The 21,266-nt window shown below is 40.1% G+C and overlaps 1 protein-coding gene across 3 annotated transcripts in view; it reads left to right on the forward strand.

Annotated features, from left to right (window-relative positions):
• Positions 1-21,266, forward strand: part of SUCLG2 (succinate-CoA ligase GDP-forming subunit beta) — a 326,405-nt gene that overhangs the window by 127,616 nt on the left and 177,523 nt on the right. For all 3 annotated transcript variants that reach the window (XM_027039196.2, XM_027039197.2, XM_027039195.2), the window contains exons 3-7: positions 3,082-3,181; positions 4,220-4,310; positions 8,622-8,774; positions 10,296-10,385; positions 18,571-18,667. In XM_027039196.2, the coding sequence (XP_026894997.1) occupies positions 3,082-3,181; positions 4,220-4,310; positions 8,622-8,774; positions 10,296-10,385; positions 18,571-18,667 (531 nt within the window). The remainder of the gene's footprint in view (positions 1-3,081; positions 3,182-4,219; positions 4,311-8,621; positions 8,775-10,295; positions 10,386-18,570; positions 18,668-21,266) is intronic.

The following is a 21,266-nucleotide window of genomic DNA, read 5'->3' on the forward strand; positions in this document are numbered from 1 at the left end:
TATCAGTACAGAAGTGTAATCTGTTTCCATATAAAAGCTATTAGAGTAGATGTTATTTCTCCCTCCATCTCTTTTTTTAGCTTGTTACCCCTAAAGTATGGTTAAATCATCTTATGGTAGACAAACATTGGATTTTGTGTCTGAGATATTCTTCTGTAATTTTGCTTGGGATTAGGAGAGTGACGTGAAAACCCAAAAGCAATCCAAAAATGTGTGTCTTTGGCGAAATCAGATTTATTTTAAATAGAATGGAAACAGTGACTGTGTGAATCAGCTTGGTTAATACTGGATGAGAAGAATAGCTACTGTTCAGTAGGATTTGGCTGCTTAATTTTCTCCCCTCCAAATAAATAACTGAATTAAATTACTTCACGTGAGTTGCAGTCAAGATGAGACAAACTTGCTTTCTTTTAGGCTATTGATGTACTATACTGATTTAACATCTGAGATCTAATAAGAAGAGATGATTTTAGTGAGCTTATTTTCGGCCTGGGGTGTAAGTTGCAGGAGACATACCTAGATGGGATACAGTTTTTTCCTTTGTCTTTTGCCATTTGTCCCAGTATGGCTTCACAGTGCCCAAAATGGTTGTTTGGTCTACCAGCTTGGTGGCATGGAATCCTTTGACACGTGGTCAAATGGTGACACATGTAATTGACAACCACTTCATTGAGGCTACAACAGTTTCTTTGTCTTGATGGTTCGTGCCTAAGGCTGATTTAATTAAGCATATCTAGTGCCAATTAACGATGCCCAATTAGGTATTCTGTCTGGCTTTCAAGTGTTGCTGCTGGAGATCTAGAGAAAAGCATCTCTTTCTTCTGGATGACAAGCATGTGAAAATTGATAATGGCAATGGAATGCTGGTTATCCTTTTTAAATAATTTGAAGGGATCACAATTAAAAATTTGAGTAGACCGTATTTTTTCTATTTGATGGCTCCAAAAGAGAAATAGGAAATGTCTTCCTATATACCTTTATTTTTTTGGTTAATTGCTAAAAATAATTAGCGATGATAGTTACCATATTTTGACTTCTTTTTAATGTGCCAGGCATTGAGATAAGCACTTTACCTACTATATTTCACTTACTCTTCACATCATCCTAACACTATAGATTATTATAGCCATTTTACTGACAGGTATATCACTTTTCCCTTTCTGAGCCCCAGTCTCCTCCGGTCTACAAAGAAAGTGATAGGCAGAGTGAGAGATTTTAGGTCTGTTTAACTCCACAGTCCGCGCTCTTACTGCTGTTCTTAGGCGCAATAGCCAAGATACGAAATAAATTCGTTTTACTTGGTTTCTTTCCTGGTGAGTTTCTGGTAATGAGCTGTCATCCCAACTTGCTCTTTACTCAGGTTGATGTGAGCCAGTTTATCCTAAGACATGGGTTTGACTGATGTTGTGATGGTTCATATCTAGGGCAGCAACAGGTGTAGGAGGACATCGAGGGCAGCAGAGAAGGAGCCATGCTTGCTTCTGGGAGAAGGTGAAGCCTGGTTTTCTGAGTGTTAAGAAAATTTAGGGGAAGGGAAGACCAATGAATAAAGACCAAGAACTTTCATAATCTGACTACCTCAGCTGGAGTAGCTGTCTTACCCAGTGCTGTCATAATGTCAAATCTTGTTGTAGCTCCTTGTTGCCTTCATGATAAAACCCTCTGTGGCTCCTTCTCTTTGAACCTTTGCCTGCTTGTCTTGAGTAAGAAGAACAATAATAGAAATAACTGAAACAGCCAACGCTTACAGAGCCCTCCACCTTCCATGAATGGTGGCTGACACCAGCAAACTTATTATTATTATTATTTGCCCACATCTGCCTGAGTGGAAATAATCCTTTTGATTCTTTAGAAGATGGAAAGGTATTAAAATGAACTAAATGGTCATGGCAGTAGCCTTCCATTAATCATATGAGTTTCAGGCTCTTGGGATAAAGTATTCACATGTATTGTCTAATTCTTAAACCAATCCTCATCATTTTTTCACAGTTGGATAAACGGAGTCTCAGAGACATTTAGTAACTTGCCAGGTGTCGTCACCTGGATGAGGGACAGAGTCCTGATGGAAACCCAGTCTGCAGATTCTAAACCTGGTGTGTTAAACCAGAAGGCTATTAGAGCCTTATAGAAGATTGACTTAGTTTTCTGATGTTAGACAAAGAGGAACGACAGACAGAGGGTGCCAGCTGTGGCTGAAGATGTGTACTATTTGGTTTATGAAACATGTTTGATTTGAGGGCTGTTTTGTTTTTTTCCTTTTGTGGTTGGGGAGGGCAGTGTCCCTCTTTGCTCAAGACCTTATTTCTGTCACTGGGCTGCTTCATGCATTCAGCTTTCAAGCCAGGCACATGAAGATGTTTGAAGTTTATGACTCAGGTCTCAAAGGTCAACAGGTCAACAACAGGCAGTACCTGCCCCCACCCCGTTCCTTGAGTATGTCGAGAAACAAAAATTCCACAGCCACCTTCCTCCAGGATGTTTTGTTACCCTGCCACCATTTCAGAAATATTGCTTGCTTTCAGATTCAATCCATTTCCTCCTCCCTTATCCAGTCCCATCAATATATAGAACAACTGCTCAGAAATCTGGTGGTTTCCAAGAATACAGTTATTAACTGCTCTCTTTGCATCTTGTCTTAAACGTCTCCCCTATGTAATCCAGTCTTCCCTTCGACATCTCAGCCGGCTGACAGGTAGTTAGTTCTTCTGACTGGCAGATTGGTGCCTCAGCCACATGGGAGTGTCATTACACAGTAAAATTAATACCTCCAGCCTGGATTTATTTAGCATCTTCTGACACTCAAAAGAGCAAGGGAACACATGCCTTGCTTTCTCTTGGGATGGTTGAGTATTAGATTAAACTGGTAGGAAATATATTAATGCCCTCGATAAAGACTTTGTATTTAGGTGCATTGATGTTTTTTTTTCTGGACGTTTTTTATGCCTTTATTTTCAAAGTTGGTTTAATAGAGCTTTTACAAACACTTTTGGAAATTAGGTGCATTTCCACGTTCCTTGTTGCTCAAAAACAAAACAGCAACAACAGAAAAACCCACTACTGACTCTGGGTTTTCTTTTTCAGATGCAAAAGAAATTGTTTTGAAAGCCCAGATCTTAGCTGGAGGAAGAGGAAAAGGTGTCTTCAGTAGCGGTTTGAAGGGAGGCGTTCATTTAACAAAAGAGTAAGTCTGGAGGTGTTACTTCTCTGTCTTTTGGCTAAGTATTAATGGAAGATCTTACTCATGATTGAAGGGAGCATTGAGAAAAATGGTTGGAATGGGGTGGGAGCAGAAGGTAGCAAGTAGAGGAAATGAATTATAGGTAGAGGAGGGCTCTGGCAATGCTCCAGCGTTCTTTCTCCCATAAAAGGATTTTTTCCTCACTAATTGGTGAAAAACCTGACACTCCTTCTGCCCTAGACAGTCAGTGATCCATCATAAATGTTGAAAATGATAACACAAAATAAATGCTGCCGCCATATTGTCACTTGCCTATTCTGGAGCCTGCAAGTGGCTCCCCATTACCAGTGGCTTCACTTGTCCCTCCTGTCTGACAGTCTGAACCTTCCCTTATCATGGCCTATCTCTTGTGTCTGCCAGCACTGCCCCTGTGCCTCTCTTCCATCACATACCTTTTCATTATTTACTTTGAATCATAGCCTTTCCCTTATGCCCTCATTGGCCAATACTTCCCACATTACCCAAGTCAAGTTTTTGTTATTCAGCTCTTATCTAAATCTGTTGTGCATTTCAGTATTGTCTTTCTACTGTGACTGTAACTTATTTTGGGGAGAGAGGATAGCAGAGGGAAGCAAGAATCTCCCCTTTCCCTTCCCTTCCCTTCCCTTCCCTTCCCTTCCCTTCCCTTCCCTTCCTTCCTCTCTTCCTCCTTCCCTTTCTTTCCTTCCTTCTTCCTTCCCTTTTTTCAACCTTCCTTCCTTCCTTCCTTCCTTCCTTCCTTCCTTCCTTCCTTCCTTCCTTCCCTCCCTCCCTCCCTCCCTCCCTCCCTCCCTCCCTCCCTCATATATATTGCTCTCAGTGAGCCTCTGGTACCTTGCTAGGTACCTAGTACATTAGCAGAAAGCCTTGTGGACTCTGTGAGGGTGGAGCTGGACCCTGTGCAGTGTGGACATGGGGACATAATATGCACTCTGCTTTAAAATAATTTTCACCGTAGACAATATTTTTGTTTTTTCTCTTTCCCTTTTCCTTCACTCCTAGCCCTCAAGTTGTAGGCCAGCTGGCTAAACAGATGATTGGGTATAATCTAGCAACAAAACAAACTCCAAAAGAAGGTGTGAAAGTTAACAAGGTAATATGAATGCTTTTGGTCACTTTCTGTGTATGTGTTACAAGAAAAGAAAATCACATTTCATTTTTGACAGTCTGATGAAGCAGTGCACTTTGGCCATGTGCCATTTTGTTTTTTAAACTTCTTATAATCTCTTTAGGTTGTGGTATGACTTTGAGGAGAAATAAAAAGGGTTCTGTGATAGTGTGAGTATTTATCATCGTCAGCATTTAGTAAACGTAGGTGCGGGTGAGTGATCAAAACAATTGCTTTGCCTTTCAGAACATTCTGTTTAAAGCTGGAAAGGGCTTTGTACTCAGCTCTTCCTGCTCAGTGCAGGACATTCTCTGCTCCTCCACAACCCCATTTCATTATGTATCGGAGTTACCTGTGATGTTTTTCTAAGTGTCACTGTACCTTACTTTGAGTTTAGTAGCGTTTAAAGCCATGTTATCCCTGGAATTATGGAGTATTAGTGGTCCTTTGGGGTTCTGAAGTGTAGATAGGCTGCACATCATACACACCTGCAGAACTTAGAGCCCTGTGTGAAGTGGCCTGCCTCAGGCATAAAATTGGGGTGGCGCAGTCGAGGCCAGAACCTAAGTCTCCTCCTGTCATTTTGTTTGCTGTACCCTCCTCATCAATGGAAGCACCAGAACTCGCTACCTGATTTGCAGGACCCGGTGCCAAAACAAATGCGGGGACCCTCGTTCAAATTTCAAGTCACTTACAACAAATAATACACCAAGAGACCAAGAGGAGGACCCTTCTGAGTTTCGGCCCCTATAAGTTTGACTATAAGGACAAACCCCAGCCCTGGCAGGCATAGATCGTTGAAAGGCCCTGTCATAATGGTGAAAGGGGGCCCAGCATTTTGGGGAGCAGATTAGATAAGGTTAAAAATATACCCAGGTTCTGCCAGTGTGTTATGCCTAGAGAACCTGAGGTAGTACATTCTCTTTTTAATTTTCAGGGTGAGTTGTGTGGAAAGTTGTTAACATGACGAAAAAAAAAATCGCTGGGTGGTTTACTTAGCGTACCATGACAGGGTCTATCTTGGTCCCAAAGAGGGAGATAGAAATCCTGGTGGTCCTTAGCTCTTTCACTCTGAGAACATAAAGCTTTTATAAATGTTAGGAAAGCATATTGACAAAACTGGTTATGCTGTTTTCCTTTACCCCCACTTCTCACAGTTAAGAACTATTTAAAACTCAAAAGTGTTTTGTTTTGATTTTTGTTTGGCCCAACACAGTACTTGTATTTGCCTTTTAAATCTGATTATGAGCTTGTGCCTTTGTTAACTTTTTCAAAATTTGTCCATAGAGGACATGATAAGTACTTTTTTGTTTGTAGGAATTCGTTGTTTTATACGAATATATTTCTTTTTAGATTATAGTTTGTGATACTTTTTAAAAGCATGTAAAAAATACCTAAAGCAGATTTGCACTGTGTGGTAATGCATAAAATTAGTTTGTAGATAGGTTTTGAAAGACTGAAGATAAGTGTATTCCTGTACATTGAGTCATTGCTAGGAAACATCTAGAATGATTTACTTTTAAGTAGTGGTTTTTTTCCCCCTGATTGTAAAAGTGATTCACACACATAAAAACTTCCAGTAGTACAGAAATATAGAAATTAGAAAATAAACGTTTCTTGGATTCTCACCACAGTGAAATATCATTTCTGTCCTTTTTCTGTATAAAACGTATGTTACCCCGTTTCTATAATAATATTATATGCGGTTTTAAGGAACATGCATTTTTTTTTACATATGAATTTCTTGGACATCAGTAGAAGTCCCCCAGAAACTTTTATTTCTAAGTTTAATTGAGAAGCTGTTTAAACACACATACGTACATTTATACACATTGGATATTTTTTTCTAAGTCTGTGCCAATGCATTTTAGGTGTGTTCCCTAGAATAATAATAGGGGAGGTGAGACTGCACTCCTCATTATGTTCTTCACGATTCAGTACCAGCAAAGCTTACTGCTCTGTAGCAAGCAAAGTTCAGAAACCGAATATATTTTTAATATTATCTAATAATCATGGTCCTGTTGCGAATAGTTTGTGCACTGGTACTCATCCACAGTTTCAACAGCACCATATTAAAAACAAAAGCAAAAACAAACCAACCAGCCAGGTTCAGTGGTCCAGTAGGGTAAAGTAAGTGAAAAAGCTTTCTTTCCTGGGGGACTCCACGAAAAGGCTGTGCTGATGATACTGTTTTTGTCAGTCACAGATGAAGTCACATTATTGAGACGTATCTAACTGAGTTCCTGGTGGGATGAGAGCATTCGTGGAATTCACTGCGAATGTTTTCTTAAAGAGTAATACTTTCTTTCCACCAAGCAGGAGCCAGTTCAGACAGCAGCTGGTCTCTCACAAATAGAAATTTGATGGAACGTACAGAACATCTGTCAACATTTTAGAAGATTAAGAATAGGACTCTTGAATGACACATCTCCTAAAAAGTTAGAATGTTGTGTTGCTTCTCAGAATAACTACTGAAAATCATTAAATCTTGTTCTCTAGACTAGCTCTTATTAGATAGAAAGTGAACTTGAAAACAGAATGCTTCTATGAAAATCTTAACACCACGTGCCAAGAAGTATTTCCTACATAGTCATGAGTTACCATTTATGATAAAAGAGTCATTATGATGCCTCTTATCAGGTATTTTATTTTTAACCAGTGATAAATTCCACAAGTGTTTGAAAAGAAGAAATTTTGAGTTCATTTCTTTATAGCATTTTAGGTCGTCATATGTTTATCCCATTTCATGTGACTTAAAAATTTGTGGTTTTATGACATCTGGGTAATTAGCAAGAAATGCTGTTTTATCTGTGACTTTCTTTTGTGAAACCTATTAGTGGACTACTTTTAGGAAAAGCAATCTAAATGCTTTCATTATTTTCACTTCTAGTACTGATGATGAATATTCTTTTCTTTTTTTCTTTCTTTCTGCCCTTCCTTCCTTCCTTCCTTCCTTCCTTCCTTCCTTCCTTCCTTCCTTTCTTTCTTTCTTTCTTTCTTTCTTTCTTTCTTTCTCTTTCTTTCCCATCCAAGACATCTTTTACCATTTTTATTTGGAGTGTCATTTGGTACAGTCTCTCTCTCTAAGGCAATTTGAGAGTACTTAACATCTTAAATATGAAGAGTCTAAAACCTAGCCATCTTATTTCTAGGTACCTTACTATAGGGATATGAAAACAAATGAGTGAAGATATACACACAAAAGTAAGCACTCAAGTAGCATTTGAGAAAAATTGAAGTCCACGTAAATGTCTGTCAGTAGGGATATGGTCAAATAAATACTGACATATAAGTACCATCTAGTCACAATGAAGAGAGAGAATGTTGGAAAGATTTCCAAGCTGTAATATTAATATTAAAAACAAGAAGAAAGAAAAGCGTTCAAGCACGTATAGTATGCTTCCATGCGCACTACTGTAATGCTTGTAGATGTATAGGAAAGAGAGAAGTCAGCGGTGATTTTTCCTGGTAGGCCTGCTGCACACAGCTGTTGTGGTTGTGCACTGAGCAAGACAGCCAGCCGAAACAGTGAGAGCAGAATGAAATCCTTCCATCCCACTTGTCTCTTGCCCAAGCACAGTCCTCGCATACACGGGACCATATCCTCCCAAAGGTGCTACTTTATCTGATGATCACAAGCGTTTCATATGGGCTCCTGATCACCCTAACCGCTGAGGCCCAAGCTCTGTATATGTGCAGCTGGGGGCTGCTTTCACTGTCTCATTTATATACATCTAGTACCTTTTGTGTTATTTTTGAACACGCAAATAGTATATTTGTAATTTAAAAGGAAGCATAAATTGAATTAGCAATACAGTTGATCAATGAGATAGAGGCATATATACATATAAAGCATCAGATGTACTGTAAAAGAATCCTTTCTGGGGCAGCAAACTTGGTTTTCCACTAGTGTAATCTGAGAAAAATCAATGTGGCAATATGTATGTACTGTTAATGTCTCAAATTAAAATAACAACTGCTTCCCTGGAGTTTTTCTTAAGTGTCAGGGTTTCTCAAGGAAGAAGAAGAAAAAAAAAAAAAAAAAGATTAAAGTGGGAAAGCTCCTTGAGGCAAACCAAATACCTGTCACTTGAGCAAGTTAGCAGGATCAATTAAGGAGGTGAAAATGGGCATTCTGTACCATGAAAGCAGAACTCTCAAATCTCTGGGAGGTAACTCAGTGGGTTTGAAGAGCCTAAAATGAAGCTGTTTGATTTGTGTAGCAAGTTTATATAGATTTCCAAGTGGGAATGAGCTTGATGCTGAATTAATTTGACTTTCCCACTAATGTGGTAGGTGATGGTTGCTGAAGCCTTGGACATTTCCCGAGAAACCTACTTGGCCATTCTGATGGACCGGTCCTGCAATGGCCCCGTGCTGGTGGGCAGCCCTCAGGGGGGCGTTGACATCGAAGAGGTGGCCGCTTCGAATCCGGAGCTTATTTTTAAGGTGTGTTTGTATTCCTGACTATGCTGTGTTCATTGACTATTGTTGCATGAGCTGTTAAAGATTTAATGTGCAGTCTGAGGCTGGTAGCCGCACGTTCGTTCCTGGGGTTTACGGCATGAAAGACCTTGAGTCCTTTTTCTTACTGAGCACTAAGCTGAGGTTGGGCAGAACCAAGGTATTCCCTATCCAGGGTCTATTTCTTTGCTTTCCCCCTCCATCCCTTTATTCCTCCTTCCTGCCTTTTCTTCCTTTCTCATTTCTTCCATACCCTGCCCCAAGAATTAACCAATGGGAGAGGACTGCGGTGTTTCCATTTCACCCGGTTGACTCCACCCCACCGCACAGTGTGTATGATCCAGAAATCCGCTCCTAGGACACCAGATGTGAGCTGGAGACTGCCATGATGTCTTTCAGTACAGCTTATGTAAACCAGAATCCTTCAGAGGCCCAGATTCTATCCGTGTGCTTCAGTCCTTTAAAGCTTGCCCTTAGTATCTGGTCACAGATCTGGCTGAGGTCAAATCCTAACTCACCAGCAAGCATCTCAGTGTTTCCAAGCCTCATTGTTTTTGAATCACTTCAGTGATTTCCACCCCACAGAATTGTGAGAAATAATGAGGTGATGTGTACAAAGTGCTTCTCAACCTACCTCAGCTGTGAGAAGAAAAATCTATGGTCTTTAGAACTGTAATTCTGGTTTTTAATTTGGGGTTCTTGGTGTCAAAAAATCACATTAGAAATTTTTAGCAGAAAGATTTATTATTTCTTTTAGAATGTGATTTTGTTTCCCTTCAAAAAGCAGGAATTTTTTTTTTTTCCTGAACCTCTTTGTTTAGATCAGGTACTGATACTTTGGGTGATTGGTTTTGGAATATTTTCACCAACATTACATCTTTTAGGTTAGCTACCTTGGAAGTTAAGTTGAGACTTTACATGCTAGCTTACCAATAATACCTACTCATTTTCAAAATTACTGTGATTTAAACAAGCCATTCCATTTGTGAAGAGAACACCTGAAATAATGTATATGAACAGCACTTAGTATCTTGGAGAGTGGCACTTTGTAGAGCTCAGGTATTATTAATAATTATCATCATCAATAGGGTATTTAAATCATATGGTAATATTTAACCTACATATGACAAGCTCTAAACTTAACAGCAATATTAGGCAGGAAAACCTTACTCTGGAAGCCTTCCAAAAGATGTCATAAAAATTAACTGACTAAATATTCGTCGGTGCCATCTGTATAGTAATTAAAAGTGAAAACTGGCATCCGATTGTCTTGTCAGCATGCCACCCTGAAGAATTACATAGTTTTTGGAAAGGCTGTGTTTTAGATGGTCTGCTAATTAAAACATACCCTATAGGCAGCTGCGGTAGCCCTCCTCGGAGATCTTTGGAAAGGTGCCACCCTTGAATTACTCATTTGCAAATAAATACTGAGCCTTTTCTTTCCAGGTTGTGAATCTTTTCATTTGCCTGTCTTGAGTTTTCCTTATTTTATTCATTTTTTCCTAGGAAGAAATCGACATTATTGAAGGGATAAAGGACAGCCAAGCTCAGAGGATGGCAGAAAACCTAGGCTTCCTTGGGCCTTTGAAAAACCAGGTACCTGAGCATTTGGAGGCCACTGTGCATATGACTTGTTTCAGAAAATGTGTGCTACCTTCCTTACTTGCCTCTGATGTTTGTGCTTCTCCAGGACCCAGGATTATTTATTTGTGTAACCATTTTTCCCCAGTCGTTTGTGATGAAGAAAAATATTTCCCTTGTGTTCTAGAAAAGGGTGTTTATGAGATGTGTTCAAATATACGTGTGAGCGTTGTGCGTGGATACATGCGTTTTGCTGTGTATGTTAGTCTCTCTGTTTTTTTCTGCAGCACTACAGTGCCAGCCCATGAATTAGATGAGGCAGCATAGTGGTGAGAGGGACAGGCTGTAGAGTCAGGCAGACCTGAGTTTGAATCCTGTACTGCCATCCAGCATGCCTGATTCCACCCATCTGATTGTCTGTCATCGTCTGTGAAATGGGGATAATGAGACCCCAAATAAGAGGCCTCTTGTTAGGACGGAGTAAGCCCAGTACACAGGTGCTTAGTCAGTACTCCAGAAAGGTCAGCTGTTATTGTTATTAATAATACACATTACTTAACTAATTGCTATTCTTTCATAGCTAATGGGATTTGAGATGAATGTTAATGACCTGAAAGTGATACTTCACTGAAAACAGCTTAAATTATGCCAATTTAATAATCATATCTCATGGCTTCAAAGACAGAAAAACTGTCCTCTGAGCTGTTGGGGGAGAGACTCTGTCTTGAGCTTCACAGTTCTGCGTTGTCCTTGGTCCAGCCCACCGAGCCGCATTGGGTGTTTACATGAGCAAGCTTCTTTGTCTCACAGTTAAATGAGAAGGATTTACTGGCTGTTTTCTTCCTTCTCCACTACCAAGAGAAGCCACCTTAATAACCCAAGGTCCTGTGTGTATGTATATATGAGTGTGTACGTGAGTATGTGTGTGTTTCCTGGGGCCCCCAATGGTTCCAGAGTATTTCCTGCTATTTAGCTGGGCAACGTTCCTCTAATAAAACAGATTTCACACTCTTTTCTTTTTCTTTTGATTAACTCTATCTCTAGAAATTGAAGGCTGGAAATAGGCAAGTCATAGAAGGGTAAAGCAGAGTAAGACTTTAAAAATATCTACGTTTGAATTAAGAGAGGACAGCACTTACTTGAACTTGGGAGGAAAGGCTCCCTTGGAAGGTGGAAGGTTCAAGATGGAAGAAGGGGCAGGAACATGTGGGACTAAACCTTAGCAGGAGAAAGAGCCAGGACTCAGTGGACAGTTACAAGAACTAATTGTCACTTCTGAGACTGTCAAAGAGATGTCAAGTTAGTGACGTGCTGAAAGAAAGTTATCGTGGATTCCTGAGTAAGGGCTGCCATGGTTGGAGTCACCTCCTGAGAATGAGGTCACTAATTAGCTTAGCCGTCCATTTGACACTTATTGTGGGACTTCTTGTGTAGGGGTGTGGTCACTGAGACCGTTCTTCCATAGGGTCCCCATGTTCTAGCGACGCTGCCCTACAGTCAGCTCCAGAATGTGCTCCATAACCCTATTCACATCCTGTGTATGCCTCTGCACATCGCTGTCTGTCTTACTTATTTGCAGTCGCCTTTGTAGATCCTGGTGTGCACCATGGAAGGGACATTGTCAGCTTTGCTCACTGCTCTGTTGGAAGCGAAGTTCTTGGCAGGTATATCAGATGCCCTGCAAACATTCATCATATGCGTGAATAGGTGCTACAACACGTCCAGGATGTCCACTTCGAAGAGCTTCCTGGGGAGTTGGTGATAGACAGGAGAATAAATCTGGAGCGGGCAAATCTGCTAACCCCTTGGCTTGACAGCTCAGGAGGTGAATGTGACAGAGGGTTCTAGAGAAGGCAGTAATGGTTCTAGGGACCCCAGAAGATAGTTTCCACCACTCTTCATTTAGAAGAGAAATTTAAGAGTCATAGCTCTTTAAATGGTTGAATCACGTTTTTTCCAGCACCTCAGACACTCTGGGTTTAAATGAATTACTTGCGGAAGGAAGATGAGCATGCAAGTTCTCAGGGGTCATGAAGAGCTATAATGTCATTGTATTTTTGACTTAAATGTGCTAAGGAAAGGAAAGGAGTTTTGAATTCATTTTTTTTCCTGTTAGTTTTTTTTTTCATTGCCGACCAAATGAAAGCCTTTAAATCTCCGTTTGCTCAGCAGAGTTGGAGTGAGCTCTCCCTGGGTGCTGCTCACTCTGCTGGACCCTGGAAAACATGATGAGAAATAGCCACTGTTCTCCAGGGGCTCCCAGAACCGTGATCAGGTGCTGGTAGCGATTATAGGGACAGGGAGTAGGAAGGAGCGCAAGGGTAATCCTAGTTGTAGGTGTGTGGGAATTTGTTCATCTAGGGACAACTGATTTTATTTGTACACTAGGAAGGAGACTGTATGTGTGCTGGAGTAGTAGATTTGGGAATGCATTAGGATGCTTCCTTAAGCCACAGGGATCAGTGAAATGTTCCAGAAAGTCAGTGTCTAGTAAGCAGAGGCTTCCTCGCAAGAAAAGGAGACTTGGGAGGAGGCTCCCAAGAAGAGAAAACATGAAAATTGTTTTTACGTTTTTATCTGTTTTTGAGAGAGAGACAGAGTACGAGTGGAGGAGGGGGCAGATAGAGAGGGAAACACAGAATCCAAAGCAGGCTCCAGGTTCTGAGCTGTCAGTACAGAGCCCAGTGCAGGGCTTGAACCCATGAACTGTGAGATCATGACCTGAGCCGAAGTCAGATGCTTAACTCACTGAGCCACCGAGAGCTCCAAGAAGATTATTTAAATGACCATCGATCAGTGATCCTTTGGTCAAGAAATGGTACTTTCAAGGTACCTTAGATTCAGTGTGACCCTGAACATTACTTAATTTTCATCTAGGATATGGTTTAGGCATGTGGAGGCTGTGCTCTCTTGGATGAACAACTTATAAAATGATTATCTTGTAAAATTACTAATATCTTTCCAACCCATGCCTGTTGTGTCTGAACTCAGTGAGGTATTCACGTTAGACTTAAAGAAATATCACCTGGTACAGAAATTACCAAGTATGTGTTCCTGACAGAATTCATTTCAGCAAGAATTGGTTGAAAAGACTAAAGCCACAGGAAAGCAGAAAAGGACTGAAAATTCATAGATCTGTCAATTGTGTTAGTTATCCTCTATACTATTAACTTTTTTTTTTTAATGTTTATTTATTTCTGAGACAGAGACAGAGCATGAGCAGGGAAGGGGCAGAGAGAGAGGGAGACACAGAATGTGAAGCAGGCTCCAGTCTCTGAGCTGTCAGCACAGAGCCCGATGCGGAGCTCGAACTCACGAACTGTGAGATCATGACTAGAGCCAAAGTCGGACGCTTAACTGACTGAGCCACCCAGGCGCCCTAATACTATTAATTTCTGAAACATAAGCACCCTGTATTGTCAATATGCAACTTCAGTATTTAAGCTAATGAAAAGATTTGATGGGCCCAGGCAAAAAAGATCACCAATACCTCTGGGAATGGTTTGTCCCTCTGGCTAGCTTTAAGAACTGTGTGTGAATGCTGATGACATTGGTTCCTGGAATCAAACCAAAATATTGCTAAAATTTTTAAGCTGTTCAAACACTTTTGAAGGTACCTGTAAATTTGTCAGGGTTTCGTACATATGGCCCAAAGGATATTTGATTTTAGGCATCGTAATTTTTTTAATTGCTTAGCAAACAACCTTAAAATAACATTAATTGGTGGCAAAAGAAGAGAAAACAAATAGTCTGTAGAGTGTGGTTATGAACTGAGGAAGTAGGTGGCAGTAGGAAGCTGGCTGCCTGTAAGGTAAACAGCAGAATGTTTCCTTTGCCTTGTGTTTAGTTTATTCTTTAAATCTGAACATGTTTGGAAAACTGGGGAGCTAACCCCCACTTTTCCCAGGCCCTGCCATTTCTGTTGTCGCACCTGCTCAGACTGACACATTTGCCTGCCTAGCCTTCACAGTCATTTACTTGGATGGCCTCTGGAACAGGGCACGTTCGGTCTCCAAGCCAGGCTGATTCTCCCTTTTTTAGATCTTACATTGCAGATTTTGTAACACGTATCCCTTAGAGATCTCACAACGCAAATCTAATCATGCTTCATTCCTGCTCAAAAAAATGCTTATGGTCTGTCTTTGTACAGAAGTGAACAGTTCTAACAGTGAATACCCCCAACTGCTGTGTTAGTATGTGATTGTAGTGGCACTGATGTTTAGAAAATTTGGGCTTCATGGTAAGTTACGTTGATAGAAGCTTAAGAAACATTGTTTCTTTTTAAAAATTTTTTCATGTTTATTTTTGAGAGAGACCGAGAATGAATGGGGGAGGGGCAGAGAGAGAGGGAGTCACAGAATCTGAAGCAGGCCCCGGGTTCTGAGCCATCAGCACAGAGCTGATGCGGGGCTCAAACCTATGAACCACAAGATCATGACCTGAGCTGAAGCCAGATGCTTAACTGACTGAGCCCCCCAGGTGCCCTGAGGCTTAAGAAGTTTTGAAGTGACCCAGTTATCCACTGACAAATAAGTGGATCCGCAACAGAAGGTTGTTTAGCTTTGAGAAAGAGGAAGATTCTGACGAGGCATGGACGAACCATGAGACATTGTGCTAAGTAAAATTAGCCTGTCACAAAAAGATACATACGATTCCATTTATATGAGGAGCCTAGCTTCGCCAGATTCATAATGATGGAAGGTAGAATGGTCGTTGTCAGACTAGGGGAGGGGAGAACGGGGAGTTGTTATTTAATGGGTATAGGGTTTCAGTTTTGCAGGATGAGAAAGTTTTGGAGCGTGGTTGCATGACACGGTCAGTATACTTAACACCATAGGAATGTACACGTAGAAATGATTGGGATCGTGAATTTTATAGTAAGTGTATTTCTAAAAAGAAGAACGTTTTAAAGGACCTGGGATAAGATCTTAAATATGTAGGCACCCAGAAGATTTTTTCTGTTACGTAGTTTCTCCTCATTATCCAATCAGCCATTAATTGAGCCAGTATTTTATTGCGTGTTGACTCTGCACAGAGGCTGTGTGGGTACAAGATAGCCAGCATGCCTCTCTCATGCAAAACACTGCAGGCTCAGATCAGTGGCCTAGAAAACCCCCCGAAATACAAGTCTGTTTGGCAGTGAGTTACATATCAGCTTTGCATTATAACTCAAAATCCATTTGGATAAAAAAAAAAAAGTAAACATCAAATAAAAGAAATCTTACAGTATTTGAAAAAACTAATTGGAGAACCTCAGAGTGAGACCATCCTTCTTAAAGTCTGACCCAAAGCTAGAAGCGCTGAATGAAGAGTTCCATTATTACTGTTTTATGTGGCAGAAATAACAGACCCATGGGTGAAAGGTAAATGTTAAAGGAGAAGAATACTTGCAATTTACATGGGATGATGAGCTAATTTCCTTCATGTAAAAACCCTTCTTATAACTCAGCGAGAAAAAGACTAAAATCTCAACAGAAGAATAGGCAAAATTCACAGAAAAGGAAATATAAATGTCTCTTAAGCTCAGAGAATAATGCTTAAATTAACTAATAGTAGTAGTCTGTATGAGAGACCCATTTTTACCCGGCATACTGGCAAAGATTGATAGCCTGTGGTTGTGAATAGAAAAACAATTTCTATGATCCTTGTTTGTGTAGTGGGAAATTAGTGAGAGCTTCTACGAAGAATTATTTAAGATCACCTTTTATTATTTAAAATCCCCACATCTCTTTCTTTGCTCTACTCTGGGGAATTTATCCTTTAGATAAAATACAGAAATGGATAAGGCAACATTTTAAGTAATGTCAAGCTTTTGGAAACCTAAAGGCTATTGTTTAAGAGACAGGTAAACTGAATTATGGTAAATCCATTCAATAAGCTATTCTGTAGGGGCGCCTGGGTGGGTCATTCGGTTTAGCGTCTGACTCTTGGTTTCACCTCAGGGTCACCGTCTCATGGTTTGTGGATTTGAGTCCTGCATCAGGCTCCATACTGACTGTGGGGAGCCTGTTTGGAATTTTCTCTGTCTGCAACCTTCCCGCTTGTGTACTCTCGCTCTCAAGATAAATTAAAAAAAAAAACAAAACAAAAACAAACTAAAAAAAAAAAAGATATTATGTAGCCACTTATAAGAATAAGATCATTGTATTTGTGTGGCTGGTGAAGGCTTTCTAAAATCTGTTAGGTGAAGAAACAAAGTATAGAACCAAGGTGGTTTTTGCTAGAAAGGTGAGCGCAGAATATGTATACTTGCACATACAAAGACTGTCCCTCAGTGAAGCACCAACCGGGAAGGGGGCTGCTGCTGGATGAGACGGGAGCTGTGTGGCTGGGGAGTCTGGTGAAGGTTCATAGGGTGACCCTTGTGTAGACAGAAAAAAAAAATCAATATTAAAAAATATTCAGTCTTACTCATTATGCGTGTTTACTTATAGCTACTGGGTTTCAAATTAGGATTTAAGAAAGTTTATATAACTATATACATATATGAGAAAAGAAAGATAAGTGTGTGTGTGTGTGTGTGTGTGTGTGTGTGTGTGTGTGTGTATATTATAAAGATCATGTGAATTTCATTTCCAGGAGTTTTTCAGTCAGTACTAGAACAGAGAAAGTACTCTCAGTGTTTAACCACAGTGGGACTTTATTCTAGGGACTTGGTTACATGGTGATTCAAGAGTTGAGAAATTCCAGGATGGGCAGAGGCAAGGTAGAGCTAAGCCATAGCAGGAAAATGTTGCTCCCTGCATGCTGGAGGGACCACGTGAGGACATGGTATTTCTGTAAGCCTGCTGGGCTTCTGGTGGTTGCTAAAGCCAGTGAAGGAGATGCTTTTTTTTTTTTTTTTAAATATTCAGTTTATTTTTGAGAGAGATTGAGAGACAGCCTAAGCATGGAAGGGGCAGAGAGAGGGGGAGACACAGAATCTGATGCAGGCTCCAGGCTCTCAGGGCCTGACATGGGGCTCGAACTCATGCACCATGCAATCATGACCTGAGCCGAAGTCGGACGCTTAATGGACTGAGCCACCCAGGCGCCCCTGGAGGAGCTGTGTTTGCAAAGCAGAGAGGTGTCCAAGTACCCCAGCTTTTCCATTTCTCCTACCTCTCGTCTCCTTCCACTGCATCCCATTGGCTGAACTGCGCTGGAAACCATCTAGCCCAGGAGCCTTGGAAACTCAGCCTCCAAGTGTCAGCTCCCCTGATATACATAATAAGGATGGAGAAAAGCCAGAACTGGGTCTGAGGACAAAAATGCAGGGCTAGAACGATGAGCAAAAATGTTGCCAAGGGAAAATTACGGCTAGGCAGTAATAAAAATAATAAAAATTTTAATAATAAAAAGATGGCCCCAAGCGTGAGACTGATCCCCAGCATTCAGCCATAATTGTACACAAGTCTTGCTGTGTTGCATCACAGGTGTTCACTACAGGTGTGAGCTTTCCAGGGTGGTGTCAGGCCTCCTTTGTGATGTCTTCCCCTCACCCCTGTTCACACAGTGCCAGCATGCTGTGACATAGGCCATGAATAAAAGTTGGTTGAAAACAATGATTGGGTGAGTGAATTTCAAGCAGCCTTGAGAAAAATGAAGTCGGGCATACCATCAGGGAAACTTGGGATACTGTTGCTCTTTGTGGAGTATGCCTTTGTGACAGACTGTTCAGTTTGAACGGGCTGGGCTGTTCAGTAACTGCACTGTGTAGGACTTTCATCTTCCTATCTTGCAACAGTTTCCATAAGACACTCAGTAATTGTTGTTTCGCAGGTTATAGGTTTGGGCTGATGAATGTTAATAACTTATTTTAGCATAATAAGGAAAACCTGGTCATTATAAACTCTCAAAATCATGTTTACATTTTACTTAAATGGAGATTGTTTATATTAATGATTGTGGCTCATACTGCATCATAGCTTGGCTAATAGGAACATGAAAATTTACAAAAAGATTAACGGTTTTTAGGCTGTACTGAAAATATCTTGTTTTCCTGATAACAGTCTTTCTTGGTGTCTGGAGGAAAGTTGAGCAATTCCTTCTAATGAATAGAAGTGGAAATTAAAATACTTAATGCTTTTCTCTTTTTCCCTTCAGAAAACCGAACTGAACATAAAGACATAACTTAATATATTTAAGGTTACATAAATACAGCAAAATAAATGTTCTTTTACTGCTTTGGTGTAATTTCATTGTATTTGATCCTGTTTAGGCTGCAGACCAAATTAAGAAGCTGTATAATCTCTTCCTGAAAATTGATGCCACTCAGGTGGAAGTGAATCCCTTTGGTGAAACCCCAGAAGGACAAGGTAACCAGAACAACAACAACAACAACAACAAAGAAACAAATGAGTATAATCATTTATGCAAGCTATGAATTAAATTGTACAAAAGACTGTAGCAGTAGCTTTGCGTTCATTTTGTTCAGTAATTTAATTTCTGCCATGGTTTCGAATGCTCCGTGATACGGTTGAACATTTCAGGACTTGAGTTTGTTTGCAGTCAGATGCCAGGCCTCAGGGGAAGCTCCTTCTTGTTTTATTTGGAAACATCCATCCACCAGCACCGCCTTGTTTCTTCGGGGCCATTCTTGCTTATAGTGTGGTAAAAATTTGGGTAGAAATGGGATCCTCTCCATTGGGGTGTAATGAATGCACCTGCTTTTTATGGAGCTAGAAATGCTTGAAGATTTTTAGTTTGCCTAAATCTGTACAAAATCACTTTGTCCTCCCCTGCTGGATTTATATCATCACAGTGAGACCCTAGTGCCCACGATCCAACTTACTTACTTACTTACTTACTTACCAACTTACTTAGTTACTTAGCTTCTGATTCAGGTGGGAAAATGTTTCCCCAACTTCCCTTGCAGGGAAGGTTTTTTCCTACCCATCAGGTAATTAAAAAGTATAAAGAACTGTGTTCTATGTCAGCACCCATCACCATTTCCCTGTGCCTTATATACAGCTAGTGTTCAGTAAACTCTTTTTAATTCGATAACAAAAGCTTGTGAATGTGCGTGTGTTTAAAGGTAGAGGCTGGGCTATCAGGTGGATAGGATATGGATACCAATATGTAAGTTCCATGAACCTTGTCTTTTTTTTTTTTTTTTTTTTTAGCATATTTCACTCCCAATGTCTGTATGGTATCTAGCATTTTGTGGGCAGTTCGTAAAGAGGGATTTGCCACTGAGTTGGTACATTAGGTGATCTGTTATGTGCAAATACAACCAGCTAGTAAGCCGAGGTGGACAGTACACTGTTTTACAAAGGGGCCTGGGTTCAAATTCTGGGTCTGCCGTGTTCTGGCCACAGACCTGGGCTAAGCCTTGGAGTTTGTTTGTTGTTTTGTTTGTTACTCCGAAAGAGTGGTAAAAATGGTAACTGTCGTATCGGGTGGTTGTCAAATGAGGTGACTGGTGTTTGTGTAAGCATCCACTGTCACACACAAAATGGACGAGCACCACACATTCATAGATGCTTCTCTTCTCAGATAGTCCAGGAAAAACTGCCAACAAGCAAAACTCCAGGACCAGGTGGCTTCACAGGTGAATTATACTAAATATTTAAATAAGAGTTAATACTTACTTTTCTCAAAATATTTCAAAAGACAGAAGAGGAAGGAAAGCTTTCAAATCCATTCTGTGAGGCCAGCATTACCTTGATACAAAAACCAGAAAAAGATACTACAAAAAAAGAAAACTATAGGCCAGTATTTCTGATTAACATAAATACAAAAATCCTTAACAAAATATTAGCAAACCAAATTCAACAAAACTTTGAAAAGATCATTCACTGTGATCAAGTGGGATTTATTCCTGGGATGCCAGGTGGTTCAGTATTTGCAAATCAATCTGAATGATACATCACATCAACAAGAGAAAAGATAAAAACCGTATGATCATTTCAATAGATGCAGGAAAAGCATATGATAAAGTACAATATCCATTTGTGATAAAAACTCTCAACAAAGTAGGTTTAGAGGGAACATATCTCAACTTAATAAAGGTCATCTATGAAAACCCACAGGTAACAGCATACTTAATGGTGAAAGATTAAGAGGTTTCCCTCTAAGATCAGGAAAGAGACAAGAATGTCCAATCTCACTAGTTTTATTCAATATAGTACTGGAAGTCCTAGCCACAACAATCAGACATGAATGAATGAATGAATGAATGAATAATAAATAAATAAATGGAATTCAAAGTGGAAAGGAAAAAAATAAAACTTTCACTGTATGCATATAGCGTGATACTGTATATATAGAAAACCTGAAAGACTCCACTAAAAAGCTGCTAGAACTGATAAATGAATTCAGTAAAGCCACAGTATACAAAATCAATATATAGAAATTCATTGCATTTCTGTACACTAATAATGAAGTGACAGAGAAGTTAAGAAAACAATCCCATTTGCAGTTGCACCCAAAATAATAAAATACCTAGGAATAAATTTAACCAACAATGTGAAAGTCCTGTATTCCAAAAATTATAAAACATTGGTCAAAGAAATTGAAGATGACACAAATGAAAGATGTTCCATGCTCATGATCGGGACAACAAATATTGTTAAAATGTCCATACTGAACAAAGCAATGTACAGATTTAATGCACTCCCTATCAAAATACCAACAGCATTTTTCACAGAATTAGATCAGGTAATCCTAACATTTGTATGGAGTCACAAAAGAGCTTGAATAGCCAAAGCAGTCTTGAAAAACAACCAAGCTGGAGGTATCACAATCCCGGTTTTCTTTTTTAAAAAAAAATTTTTTTTTTAACGTTTTATTTATTTTTGAGACAGAGAGAGACAGAGCATGAACGGGGGAGGGGCAGAGAGAGAGGGAGACACAGAATCGGAAGCAGGCTCCAGGCTCCGAGCCATCAGCCCAGAGCCCGACGCGGGGCTTGAA

Source organism: Acinonyx jubatus, chromosome A2 (assembly GCF_027475565.1).
Source record: "Acinonyx jubatus isolate Ajub_Pintada_27869175 chromosome A2, VMU_Ajub_asm_v1.0, whole genome shotgun sequence".
In the NCBI taxonomy this organism is placed as follows: Eukaryota; Metazoa; Chordata; class Mammalia; order Carnivora; family Felidae; genus Acinonyx; species Acinonyx jubatus.